Source organism: Monodon monoceros, unplaced genomic scaffold, assembly GCF_005190385.1.
Source record: "Monodon monoceros isolate NGI ecotype Baffin Bay Population unplaced genomic scaffold, NGI_Narwhal_1 Super_Scaffold_16, whole genome shotgun sequence".
Classification (NCBI taxonomy): domain Eukaryota; kingdom Metazoa; phylum Chordata; class Mammalia; order Artiodactyla; family Monodontidae; genus Monodon; species Monodon monoceros.
The window spans coordinates 96,777,106-96,790,700 of record NW_021703772.1 but is presented as its reverse complement, the minus strand read 5'-3'; the positions used below and the strand labels follow the sequence as shown (position 1 = coordinate 96,790,700).

General features: G+C 45.2%; 1 protein-coding gene across 12 annotated transcripts in view; it reads right to left on the bottom strand.

Moving 5' to 3' along the window:
- NCKAP5 (NCK associated protein 5) overlaps positions 1-13,595 on the bottom strand; it is a 1,052,051-nt gene that overhangs the window by 40,527 nt on the left and 997,929 nt on the right. For 10 of the 12 annotated variants that reach the window (XM_029224397.1, XM_029224398.1, XM_029224400.1 and 7 more), the window contains 2 exons: positions 7,611-7,925; positions 4,728-4,870 (listed from right to left, as the gene is read on the bottom strand). In XM_029224397.1, coding sequence (XP_029080230.1) covers positions 4,728-4,870; positions 7,611-7,925 — 458 coding nt within the window. Of the gene's footprint in view, positions 1-1,533; positions 1,667-4,727; positions 4,871-7,610; positions 7,926-13,595 lie in introns of those variants that run through there. The other 2 variants (XM_029224401.1, XR_003793798.1) reach the window with 2 other exon arrangements.

Genomic DNA, 13,595 nt, shown 5'->3' with positions numbered 1-13,595 from the left:
GGGCCCAGCCGCTCCGCGGCATGTGGGATCTTCCCGGACCGGGGCACGAACCCGTGTCCCCTGCATCGGCAGGCGGACTCTCAACCACTGCGCCACCAGGGAAGCCCTCTATTTAAATTTTAACATCCGCTCCCACCCAACCACCACTCAGGAGCAGCCCTGCTCTCCCGTCCTACCCTGCTCAACCTGTCTTTTCCATATCTCCTTTCAACAAACTATATACATTTACTAGTTTATTCTACCCATTTTTTTTCCTGTCTGAGATCTTTGTCCATTTACTCACTGCTGGAAAGCTAGCCCAGAGGAGGCTTTTTGTAAGTACTTGTTCAATAAATGAATGGAGTTTTAGAGCCGGAGGCGCAGTTGAGGGTCAATGAGGTAAGGTTATTCTTCACTGTGGACCCATGTTAAGTTCAGGGTAAGAGCTGGACTAGGGAGCTGGCCTGGCCTAGGCGTCTTCATGGGGAAGGACCCATGATGATTAACTCTCCTTCCCCTTATCTGTCACAACCAGAGGGACGCTGACGCAGCCCCGAGAGCTAACAAGGACAACAGTCTAACTAAAACACCAGGGGGTATTCTCCACTTCCCTCTTGGTAAGCCTTTGCAGGATTCACCCATCTGTCCTGCTTCTCCGGTGACTGGCAGGATCCAAGCAACAAAGAGGAGGCTCAGGTTGATGACTATCCTTACACACCTATCTCACCCCCAGGTATCAAAAATGTCAAGACTCCTGGAAAACCGGAAACACACAGGGTTGCTCGATTACGTTTTTTTCAAAAGCAACACATCAGGCTTGTTTTAAAAAGGAAAGTCATGGTTTCATCACATAATTGCCAAATTAGTATTTGAGAGAAGCTGATTAGCACAAAAAGAAGGATTCTCCATTGTATCATTAAAATACGTCTGATAATCTAGAGCGGATTAGAAGAAAAGCAGATCCTAGACCACATTTTGTGTTAGGGGATCATCTGTCCTCTTGTATCTGTAAGGAGATGCCATCTGAATATACATATTTTTAAATGCCTCGGGATGATGGTTTTTCTACTGCCAATTCTCTTTCAAATAAAAATAATGTGAGAAAGTTTGAACCTCGTATAAACAGACGTGCTCATAATGGCATGGGTAACAGGTCCAGAGTTACAGAGCAGGATATGAGCAGAGAGCCTGGGAACACCCCATCCACGGCTCACTGGATGACTTAACTTGCCGAAGTATGTAATTAAGAACAAAGTTATCTTTATAGTCATTCCTTCATCATGGAGATAACTCCACCGGAGACTTTTTGGGAGACGCCAGATTGGAAATAAAATCCTTACAGACTGCACTGCAATGTCATTAAGATAATACCAGAAAGCAAATTGATGCATGTAGACAATCTTCCATAAGTACCAGAAAATTAGATCTCGGGAGAGACATGGAACTGAGATGTAAAATCAAAGCGGGGTGGAGACAGAGCCCAGCGAAAGGCGTGATGGACAGCTTCCCGAGAGACAGGAGCCCCGAGTGTCCCGGGGCCCCGGCGTGCATTACCTGGGGTGGCGCTCTTCATCGCTTTCACTAACTTGCCCCTTCCAGCTCCAAAACCATTATTTCCATAGTCGGGGTCACTGTCACTACCACTGCCACCGCTGGCAGAGTACGCACACATTCTGGGTACCTTGTCCTAAATGAGTAACATGAGACCGTTAAGATTATTCACACTAGTCAAAATGGGCAGACCATCCTGTGAGGATGTTCGTACCTGGCTGTTGGCGTGTGCACAGAATTGCATTCCCGCTGCCCCACCCCCAGTCTGCCTGGTCCGTCAGTCTGCCTCACGCGGAGCTGGTGAATTCTGCTCAATTACCAGAGCTGCAGATATGGACCTGCACTGACGAAGCCACTGACCACACGCTGCCATTGTGTCCCAGTCACAGGACAGTCCCCACAGTTACCCGCTCTGCATTTGGTACAGTTTTTATGGAGCCTTATTTTTCTCAAGTGCCAATTAGAGCTGCTGTCCCAGGCCTAATGGCTTATTTTTATTTTATTTTTTGGCTTATTTATTTAGCTGATCTCACCATTGGCTTTCAAGTATCAGAGGGTATGACAATAATCAACCTTGGGAACAAAAGAATAAATGTTTACCCAATACCTAATTTTATTCCAGCGCCTAAAAGGATAGGAGGCTTTAGGGAGGAACACAACTGCTGGCCTATAGGGTTATACATAATCCTTGAATCTACTAACAGGTCACAGGTCAAGGGACTTGGTCTCCCCGCTTACTCACATGCACACATAGCCTGACCCAAGAGGATGTTACAGGTGTGGCAGTAACACCAAGTTCAGGAATTGTGGAGGTTGTTGATACCATATGGATGGTTCTTCCTGCTGTGCACACAAGTGGAATACTGATATCTAAGACCGCAACTCTTGTGTGTAGAATCAAGAGCATTTGGGGCTCTCTTTTATATGTTTGCAGACTGCCCTGTTAGAGCCGATTATTCCACACCGATCCCAGAGAGTTCAGGCACAGATGTATGGGATGCGTCTCTAAAGTCAATCCTGTTTGGGAGGGTGCCATTTGGTTGGAAATTATAAAAACACATTTTAGGATGTAAGCCCCCATAGCTGGGGTTATAAATTCAAGCAGTTACTTATTTCCTTTATTCCTTCATTCACGGAATCATTCGTCTACCCACTCAAAAGATTCTGTGCTAAGCATCTTAGTACCCACTCTGTGCTAAGTGGTGTTCTAGTCCCTGGGGGTACAGAGCTCTATACAGGAGGTACTGGTGGTCTAGCAAGGATGATGTTTGTGAAGGATGACAAGTTTACGGCAGTGGTCCCAAGGGAGCCCCATGTCTAGAGTTCCAGCAGGATGCTGGGTATGACGAGATGCATTTTTTTCATTCCTCTATTCAACAGACACAAATGGAACCAGGCACTGTGCTTGGAACTGGAAATATAAAGCTCACTCTTACTTTAAACTTTCCTTCCCTGCGGTCAATGAAGCAGAGTTGTGAGCTCCAAGCCACAGTTGTGACTCTTACAAGTCAGGGCAGGACTTCCAATGGGCAAAGCTGGTGCAGGAGGATGAAGGGGACCCCAAAGAGGTGTGTGTGTCGGGGAACATGAATGCTGGGTGAGGAGTGCCCTGCCATCGCACATAGAGGGGGTAGCTCCCTCCCGGCCAGCACTGAGGTTCCCTTTCTCTTTCTCTCGTTTTTCTCTGTTTTTTCTCCTTGGAATTGCTTGAGCCCTTTGCCACTATCGCCACCTGTTGTTTCTGAACTGTTTCCCCCTCCAACTCTGGATGTCTTCTAGGATTTTCTCAATGTTTTGGTCCCCAAATCAAGCACAGAGTTCTTGAAAGAGTGCTCCTCAAAGTGTGCCCTGTGGACCGGCAGCACCGTCATCACTGGGGAATTTATTAGAAGTGTTCGGATCTCACCCCATCTGTACCAAACAGGACACTGGGTGTATGTGGAGAGCAGCAAGATGTGCCACCCTCTAGCTGATCCCGATGTCTGCTCGTTTAGGGAACTACTGCTTTGGAGAAAACTGAGAAAACCCTAACACTTAAAAGTTAAGTCATGATAGAATACACCGGTTTACTCCTTTCAGACCCTTGTTCTGAGTGCTGGACATGGAATTCAGAGGGCTGAGTTCTGACGTCAGTGTCCCAGTAACTTCTGCTTGGACCTTGACCGTGGTCCAGCATCTCTGGAGCTGCTGTCCTCTGCTGTACATCAAGGCTGTAGGCCCAGGGGATCGCTTCGCCTACTTGTCCAGGGTACCATTTCCACACCGAGGTGCTAAAGGCTGAAAGAAGGCTCTACCAGTCTGGCTGTGAGGCATCTCAGATGTGGGCTGATCTGGGTATTTCGTCATCAAGGTTGGGTAGCAACCCTAGTAGAGATAGTGATAGGGCCTCCTCATGCCGGGATTGGGAGAGCCAAGGCAGCAGAAGCAGGAAGGGCCAAGGAAGGGCCGGGAAGCTCAGGTAATTGATCCTAATTGTCCTTTCTCCCACTCTTCTCACTATAGGTACCACCAAAGACACCGAAGTGGACCAGCCCAAGGGCAAGCTGAGAAATCGTGAACAGGCTGAATATGGCCCAAGTAATTAGTTGCAACAGGTAAGCGGGAGGGCACTGAGGACGGCACCCAGGGAGGACCCAAGACTCCCGGAGCCCCGAGCTCCTCCCCAGGTCCAATCACACTTCAGGAGGCCTGTGTGCTTGCCATCTCAGGGCGGATGAAGAATCCCCAGCAAAAATGATGGGGATTGAAGAAACACACGTCTCACTGACCCCGGCAAGTCATCTGACCACTCCAGGCTTTAGTTTCTTCATGCCAAAAGGGAAAATAATTACACCTGCTTTACTGGTTTCATGGAGCAAGGTAAAAGACAAAGTAACTGATAACGAAAAAATATCACTGAATCATTCTAAGTGGTGCTCTTAGGGCTTGGGAGGGTGAATGGCCGTTCCACAATGTCTACTCAGGGCAGAGCATCCTTACCTCAAGAGTTGGGGTGCAGATGGATGGAATCATTTGAATTACAAGAACTCACAGTGTTACTTAATAATTCAGGAAAAAAGGAGAGCCTTGGTCTTTATGCACTAATCCCACAACAAATCTGACTTAACATTAAAATCTATCACAGAAGCGGTTAAGGAGGTCATTTTTCACACTCAGGACAATTAGGTGGAGGGTGCCCTCCTGTCGACTCTCCTTACCTGGGTCTCCGCAGGAGCGCCGTCCCCCCCCCAGGCTAGAAGTGGCTTGCTCTCCACTGCCGTTGTGTTTTCAGCATATTCGAATGACGAATAAGTCTGAGGCCTTGGCTTGGCTTCACTCTGCATTTGGGAATTGATTTTTCCTAAATGAGGAAATGTATATGAAATCACAACCAGCTTTCTTCAACTCTTTACAAGTTTAGGGATGAGGGTAGGGGAGATAGTCAGAAATAATCCGAAGGGTCCAAACATGGTAACAGCTTGGTTTCCCAACATTCTGTCTCCTGCAAGTCTGTGCTAACAGAAATGTCTGCATAATTACGTGTATCTTTGGAGGATGTCCGCCTTGGAGTCCCAAATGCAAACTGTGCTTGGACCACTTTTCTAAAAAATGTTGACAAATTTTTCATGTGAGCAAGGGTTCAGTGGGCAAACTGCTTGGGAAACGCTGATCATTCCTCAGTGTTATACATCAAATAACAAACACGCTTCTGTTTTGGAGGACTTCTCGGAGCCTTCATTATGCTAATGGGGATTTTCATAATTTCCAAAGGGAGGATGTGAATCCACAGCCTTTCCCAAACATGTTTGCTCAGGGAACCCTGATTTCCCCAGGAAACTTATGAAGGTCATTCTGAATAAGGTGGTTTGCGAAACTGCTCGGAGGCCCTTTAAGATCTTGCCGGGCAGTCTCAAACTCATATGTGCATATACCTCAGCCAAGCTTTTGTTACACTGCAGGTTCTGATTTGGTAGGTCTGGAGCAGGGTCTGAGAGCTGGCATCTATGACAAGCTCCCAGGGGCGGCTCTTGGCCCATGGATTACATTGTAAGTAGCCAAGGGTGCAATTAGCAGAGAATGATGAAAATGTCTCCATTACCCATAATAGTGGATTAACCTGCAGAGTGTAGTCTTTCCTCATGTCAGAAAGGAGAATTGCTGTCATTATCCTTCAGCCTCAGTGATTATCAACAGGACAGGCTGTGAGAGCCTTTCAACAGCATTTTGCTTGTGAGCAGAAGTGAGGTAATGTATTTTCATCAGCACTGGGAGGTCTGTACAGTTCCTTCCATCTTTGATACGGGGATAAGAAAATAACTAATTCAAATGCATATATTAACCAGGAATTGACTGCTCAAAACCACTTTCCTTTTTTTCTTTTCTTTTTCTTTTTTTTTTTTTTTTTTTTTTGCGGTACGTGGGCCTCTCACTGTTGTGGCCTCTCCCGTTGCGAAGCACAGGCTCCAGACGTGCAGGCTCAGCGGCCATGGCTCACTGGCCCAGCCGCTCTGTGGCATGTGGGATCTTCCCGGACCGGGGCACGAACCCGTGTCCCCTGCATCAGCAGGAGGACTCTCAACCACTGCGCCACCAGGGGAGCCCCCACTTTCCTTTTGTTCCAACTAGATCTCCATTCCTTAATATTTAAAATGAGTAACCAATGGCCACAGAAAAGAGAAAAGCCTTGGAAAGCCAGCCCTGCCTCTGACCCGCAGTGACAACATCTTAAGGTAGACAGGAAGCTTCGGGGTGGACGGCACAAAAATGTCCTGCAGTGTGTTGACCTCACTGTCTACCGTATACTACTTTTTTGTTTTTACCACTCTTCATGACAATCTAATTAAGACACAAAACTAAGAAAACCGGTACACTGAATATTAGCAGCAAGATCAGAACAATCTCCTTCCTATCCCCTTCTTATGAAGCAATTCAAGGCTTGCAGTTCCTATTCAATTTGTTATAATGACAGTGTTTAATCATGGAGTCTGCTCGGCAGCCTGCCGCTGAATGGAGGTCACACATGTGACTAGTCAGGCATGGAGCACATAATCTATAACTACAATTTCGCCTCTGAATCTCCGGAGGCTGTGTCATTCATTAACAGTACATTTATTTCAAAAATAATATATGTCCCAGCGTTTTCAAATGTAGCCTTGGCTTGAAATAAGCAGAAGTTTGTGATGAAACATTCATGGCAGTCAGTACTACTGTATGGAGGAAGAACTCAGCCATGGGAATAACCCAATCACACTGACTCACAGATGTTTAATGAAAAGCCTTCTAATTTCTCAGAAGCCCATGGTATAATCTCTACTTGTGGTTGCTTTCTCACCATCCAATCATAAATGAAAGTCTTTAGAATTCTAGTTCATGTGCTTATGCATGTCATAAACGCACCATGAGGCGCACAAGTTAAAAGTTATTTAGTGTCATCCCGAGCTGCAATAAATATTTTTAATCTTGAGGGAACAGTGAAAAAACTTTGACCCTTAGCCTGGCCCTATCTTTAATCATGAAAACTTGTTTCCACTGACTACGGCAAAGGATGGTACTTCTCAGTGGGAAGGCTCCCTCCATCCCGTTGTAGTTAACAGACAATCTACTGCTAATATATCAAACTACGTTTTTTATAGCTCAACATATAAATACATTTGAACGGGATAGGAATATGTCAGAAGACATATGTTTCTGTGAGAGGGCAAACAACATTTCAGCTAAATTTATGTCTATACTCAGAGTTATACTCTGGTCTATACTCAGAGTTAAGTTTTAAAAGACAAAATCTGAAGTCCACGTTGTATGGTTTTTTTCTTTATCAATTTATATATCCATCTACCTGTGCTAACAACGTGCTTGTTTCCTTTATGTGTGTGTACACTCCTTAAATAATACTGAGAGTAGATGATGTTTAATACTTGTTTTCTTTTTATGTTTTGGTTGAGGACGTAAAGGGATTTCGTGCATCTACATTTCCACTGGGCAGAGGTCACTGACTGACCTCCTGGTGGAAATCTTTTCTGCTGCCTGTTCTCCATTTTTGTCAGCAAGTGCATGATTCTAGTGAGCAAACAATCTCATCTGGAAGGTAACAGGCATTTTACCTGAGGAGGCTGGCTTGGGGAGGCGACTCTGAAGAGGTCGCATCCCTCTGGCAGTCATGATGGGGTCGGATGTGGAATGAACAACGGCGTTGTCTTTAGATCCCCGGCTGTCTGCAGAGGAAGGCACTTCTCGTTCAAGGGTCTGGGCTCTTATGGAAGAAGCTGCACAAAGGGCTGGCTGGAGAGACAGGAGGGGCTCAGTGTCATCGGGGGAGTCAGCTTGGCACAGGTGCCGTCCCGCTGAGCGGTTTCCTGAGTCTGGGAGCGGGAAGGTTCCAATCCCACTGTCCAGTGTCCTCATCTGGCAGTTCGTTTCTAGACAGAGTAACATAGTGAGAATTAGAGACTGCTCACGTAAAAGGAGAAAAGGATCATGGGCATTTGGATCTGGTCTGGAGGAAAGGGGATATCCAGAAGGAAGAAATACTCGTAAGGGTGTAGTAGATTTCCAGGGAGTGGCATGAAACAGACATCTAATTGAACACGGAAATATTCCCTTAACATAATACGGAGTAAGAAGGTTAGCCATTACTGGCAGCAAGAGTCACGTGTACATACAAAGTACATGGTTCTCTAGAGTTATAAGGGTAAAAGAACGGTCACTGGAGACCAAAAATTATCTTTGATCACCCTTATTTCAATTGGGAATCATATGACTTCAATCAATTAGGTAACATTTATTAACTGAAATAAGATGAGTAATGAGCACACGTAACAAATTGAAGTGATGTCCTAACAAAGGCAGCTGTGCATCTCTTACGTGAATTACCATCCGCCAGCAGTTAACTAAGTCTCTGGCCTCTCCATCTGACTGTGAGGACAAGTAATTCACATACTATAAGGGTCATCCCCAAAGGTACATCACTTATCATGTGGGCTTCCTATGACTCAACTGCTATCTGAGGTCTCACAGAGAAGGTCATAGGGCCACTTTCTGTCTTTCCATCTACCTTCACGTAACGACAAAGCTCATCAGTACTCTTTGGATTTCTCGTCAGTCCCAGGGCTCCCACTATTCCCTAAAACAAACCAAGTTGATTTCACCACATGTGTGACATATTCTGCCAATTACATCTCATCTTCAAAACATTTTATATCCAAGAAAAATACAATATCTGAAAAAATTATTACAGGATTAATTCCTGAAATGTGGTGTAGTTTATCTAAGCCAATGAGACAGCTTCCAAGATCCGCTTGTCACCCAAAAGTCTCCTGTTTACACAATAATCTTAGAGTGAAACGGCCTTAGTAAAGTTTGTATTAGCATCTTATCAGTCTAGGACTGGAGAAGAGGCACAGCTTAACACCGTGTTAGGCATGGTGGGGAATATAATAGACTATGTTGTGATCTTCGTATCAAGAGGCTCGACAGCTAACATTTCAGTGGTGCTCGGGAGTCTGGTCTCTGCTAATTAACTAATTGTGAGAGCCCTCCACATAAGATCCTTAACCCCTCAAGGGCTCAGGTTCCTTATAGAGTTTCTGTGAGAATAAAGATATGTTCACTGTGGAATCTCTTGAATTTAGAATGACCCCTAGCACACCGCAGGATAGCTGAATGAAAGAAATAATGAATGATGACGTATAAAAAACACTAGATATATTTATTAGATCTCAGTAGATATCTGACAGGTAAATAGTTTATCCTTAAGTACCTTCCTCACACAATCTCATTTGATGCTCACCAATTAGTATCTGAACTTCAGAATTTGACCATTCCCCTACCTTTCTCCTCAAAACGCCTCTGCTCTGAGTACTAGAATTCTGGGAAATTCCTAATACTAAGGTGAAAACAAAGGGGTGGGGGTGGGTACAGAGTTAGCTTTTATAGGTTCTAGTAGCTTTGGTCCTTGGCTTTAGAAGCGCTAGAAAGATGAAGTCCCTATCAAAAGAGAGGATTCAGTCTCCAAAGGGATATTTAGTAGGAAGATACAGATACCCTTTCTCCAGTAGGGTGCCATTTAGCCATCTCATATGCCATCTGATCTCAAAGACTGATCATGGACTCCAGGAGCCCTGAGTCACGTGGCTATAGTCTGAGATCTTTCCCAGAACCACAAGGGCTAAGTTTTAGTTCCATTCATTTCAGGGCCTCCACCTGGTCAGCTTTCCTCTCAACCAGCTTCCGAGATTATTCATTATCTTCTCTATTCATTTTCTCCTCAATTAAGCCGACTCAATTGCTACAAAATAGCCTTTTGGAGAAATAATCAGCTGTTTGCACGGGAAGGCAATGCCAGAAAAGAAAGTTCTTCTTATTCAGAATTTGGTGTCCCTTCTTCATGTTAGCCTAGACATACGACACACCTCATATTTAACAATGTCCATACGTTGTACTTGGGGCAATTCTAAATGTCTGAACTATTTCAGTCTCACACAGGAGTAAGTGGATCGGAATCGACCCAGTCTTCAGGGATGGGGATCAAAGATTCATGGGATGTAATAGCTGTGTCAGTCCCTACGCGCCCCAGGCTGCCTGCCATAATAATGTCCTCCCAGCATCTCCAGGATGCCTACCTCTGAACAAAAGAATGCTCAACACGGCAACATTAGGGGTTCTTTTCCTTTTGTGAAAATGGATCATCAAGTTTGGCTGCAGCGAGGAGTTCACTGCTTTCTTTGTATCATCTCTTCATCTTCTCAACCTCAAAGGGTAAGAACTATCATTGCCATCTACAAATGAGAAATCATGGCTCAAAAAGGTACCTTGTCCAAGGCTGTATGCTGTAAATAGCGAGCCTTGGATTTGAATCCAGGCTTACATAAATACAGAGACCACGCTCTTAGCCACCAAGCTATACTGATTCTGCCAAAAAGTTCAGGGAAATCCAGAAGTGGGGTCTGCTCTGTTAGCAGCCATTGAGGCAGCCTTGTGAGCTCAAAGTGCACAGAAGGGCCCCCTGCCTCTGGCCAGTGCGCCCAGCTTCTCCCATGGAACTGGTGCTGGCCCTGAATTCCAGCTGGTTCCCATACCTCCCATCCTGAGGATGGAGTTAACAGTTGGCATTCCCGGCATCTGCACGGTTCCCGAGAACCACAATTGTCCGCTACCTCTTCCCCCACCCTCTTGGATCGATCGCATCTGTAGACTCCCACGCCAGGGTTTTTCTGGCATTTATCTCATCTCTCTGGCCCTGGTGATAGGCAATGCCTGCAAGGGCAATATTTTTCTGGCTTTGTCTAAGAACTCTCTCCCCTATAGGTATTTTATGAGTTAATCCAGTCCCTTCAAATGGAGACTCAAAAAGCAAAGTAGGATTCTTGGCAACCTTTTCAGTGATTTTGCTGGGGAAAGGCCCCAGACACTAAAGCCCATGTATGTTGGCCTGGCCTGTAACACCAGGCAGGAAATAGGGCAGGGAGAAATCTGGGGTAGGAAGAAAGACGAAGGAGGTCTAACTCTGGTGCCCTCCTGAGGACACCAGCGTTTTTCGGCACCTGTCCCTTTATACTATTTTCTTTTCCCTTCTTTCCCTCCACAAGACTGCCATAATCAGAAGCTGTAAAACAGGACTTCTGGTATTCCTGAGTTCTCTGACCCTCTAAGGATTGTGTGCACTGACATTAAACACAGAAATCACCTGTTACTAAAGCCCCCTTTTTATTTCTAAAAATTACAGATGCCAAATGCAGTGAATTTGAAGGACTCACTTGTAATACCTACGAAATGAGGTATGGACAGTCAGGAACTCAGACACCATATGCCAAGTTTCCCCCTCAAGCAAATTTCTCCTGAATGCATAAACCTTTGGAAATAGAGTTTATACTGAAAATGCTGACACCTTCTTTATGTAGTTTCTTTCAGGCACTGTAAGTTTCTGACAGTTCATAAAAATATTGTAATCTGAAACAGTGTTAGATATTGTACTTTTGAAGTCAGTTTCTTTTCTCAGGGGATTATAAGAACTCACAAAATAACTGAATGGCCGTGGTAAAGATAAAGTTCAAAGGGACAAGCCAGCCTTGCATCCAGAATGAGTTGACTCAGTTCTGAGCTCACAACATGTTTAAGTTCACGTTGTGACTGTGAGAACAGCTGTCAACAGGGCCTTGCTAATGAGTCAAGGGTTGGATCACTAGACGGACCAGCGGGTTTCATTCTTTCAAGGTCACTAATGACTTCTCCTACCCTGATGACTTCTCGTCATCCCATTTGCCTTCTGTCTCTTAAGGTAAGTTCTCTCACTTATCACCACCAACAAGCCCCAGATGTTTCATGGGATGACTTAAGCAGTGCTTCCCAGTCCTTTTAAAGTTCTGGCACACATAGGAAATACACACATACAGCTCACTGAGGAACACACCAGCTGCCCCAGGACCCCCGGCTACCTGAGAGCTGAGGGCTCAACATCTCAGCACACCTGGGGTCCGTTCAGGGCACGTCAGCATGGTAGGGAATCTCTTCCTTCCAGAATGGACTCGGGACCTTCTTTTCCTGTCCCCTTGGATGCGTTATCGTGCATACCTCCAGCAGGAAAGGAGATGGACAGCCTTGTAGTCTGTTAGCAGCTGACAGGAGAATTTTTAGGTCCTTCTTTTTTGAAGGAATGTTGAGAGTGTTGTGTTAGGAATACTGTCTGGCCTCAGAGCTTCAGTAAAGAGGGATTTATTGTGCCTGAGAGGCGGGGGGCGGGGATGAGTCAGCGGAGGGTGAGCAGGGCAGCCAAGATGGGGGACGTTCTGCGTGGGATGGTGGCAGAGAAGACATTTTGGAGAAACAATTCAACCAGGGGTTTTTCAACTGTTAACTCAGGATGTGCAATACAAAATCCCCACTCAGCTCATCAGCGAGCATCAGCCCTCTGCTCCTGGACCAGGCGCCCCAGCAGGTGGCTTTAGGTTCCTCATATGAAAATTAGATTATATAACCTCCATCACAGGGGCGCTCTGAGGACTAGCTACATAGCACATAATAAACATAGCACGATGCCTGGAACAGGTACACAGCTATTATTCAGAAAATGGCAGCAATTCTCAAAATAAGTGTTATTAGACTGCTAGCAGCCTGGGGGCAGATTGGGTTTTATCCATCTCTTCAGAATTCCCACGTAAGCCTGTTCCTGACTCTACATCGCCTTTTTCTACAGAATGGCAATTATATGCTAATAGAGCTGATGATAACTATAGGCTGAGAGAGTGCCTGATTTATTCGCCATCACCCACGCTCAGCACAGAGCCTGACACATAGCTAGCGCGGAGTGTAATGAAAAAATAGGTGGATGAAATAAGCTCTCATCTTTAGAAAATTCTTCCTGAAATTAAATTGAATATGAACTTTTCCTTTTGAAATCCCAATCTGTTGTTTTTTTGTTCTCACTTCAGCAACCAGAGAAAACAGCTGACTTCCTTTTTCTGTGCAGCTATATTTCTCATACAGCCAGACTTCATTAATTCAGATAGCCAGGGGGGATAAGATCATTCAGAATTACTGAATATTTTAAAGACAGGTTTCTTAATACTTCCAAGCCCTTAGAGCAAGGGTCAGTGACCAAGACGAAGGATAGTGCAGGGAATGTGGCTTTAGTATCCGCCTTGGCCCCCGCCCCCACCTCAAAGCATCACTGGGCTGGAAGGTCCCCGGTCTGGCCTCATTCCTCCCGCTCTCATCCTCAGGGAGTGTAGATGCCAAGCTGAGTGCCGGCGTCACGTTTAACATCAGCACGCATAGTAGCACAAGAACCAAGTTATCACAGAGACAAGTTCCTGGGAGCCATTTGTAGTGAACAGATGAGATTACTCAGGGACTTCTTATATGTCCTTACACAAAACAGTGAGGTTTTTCTCTTTTAAACAATTTGTTCTCTTAATTGGCTTCTTCTTGCATCTTCCAAATTTGTTTTACACTATTCATTTACATTGTAACACTATATTTAAAATAGCTGCAAAGGGAAAAGCTTATTTCCAGCACTGTTTCAGTTAATATAAATTTCCAAGTTAGTGCAATCTGTATTAGCACTGATTTTGAGTGTTTGGGAAAGGCCACTA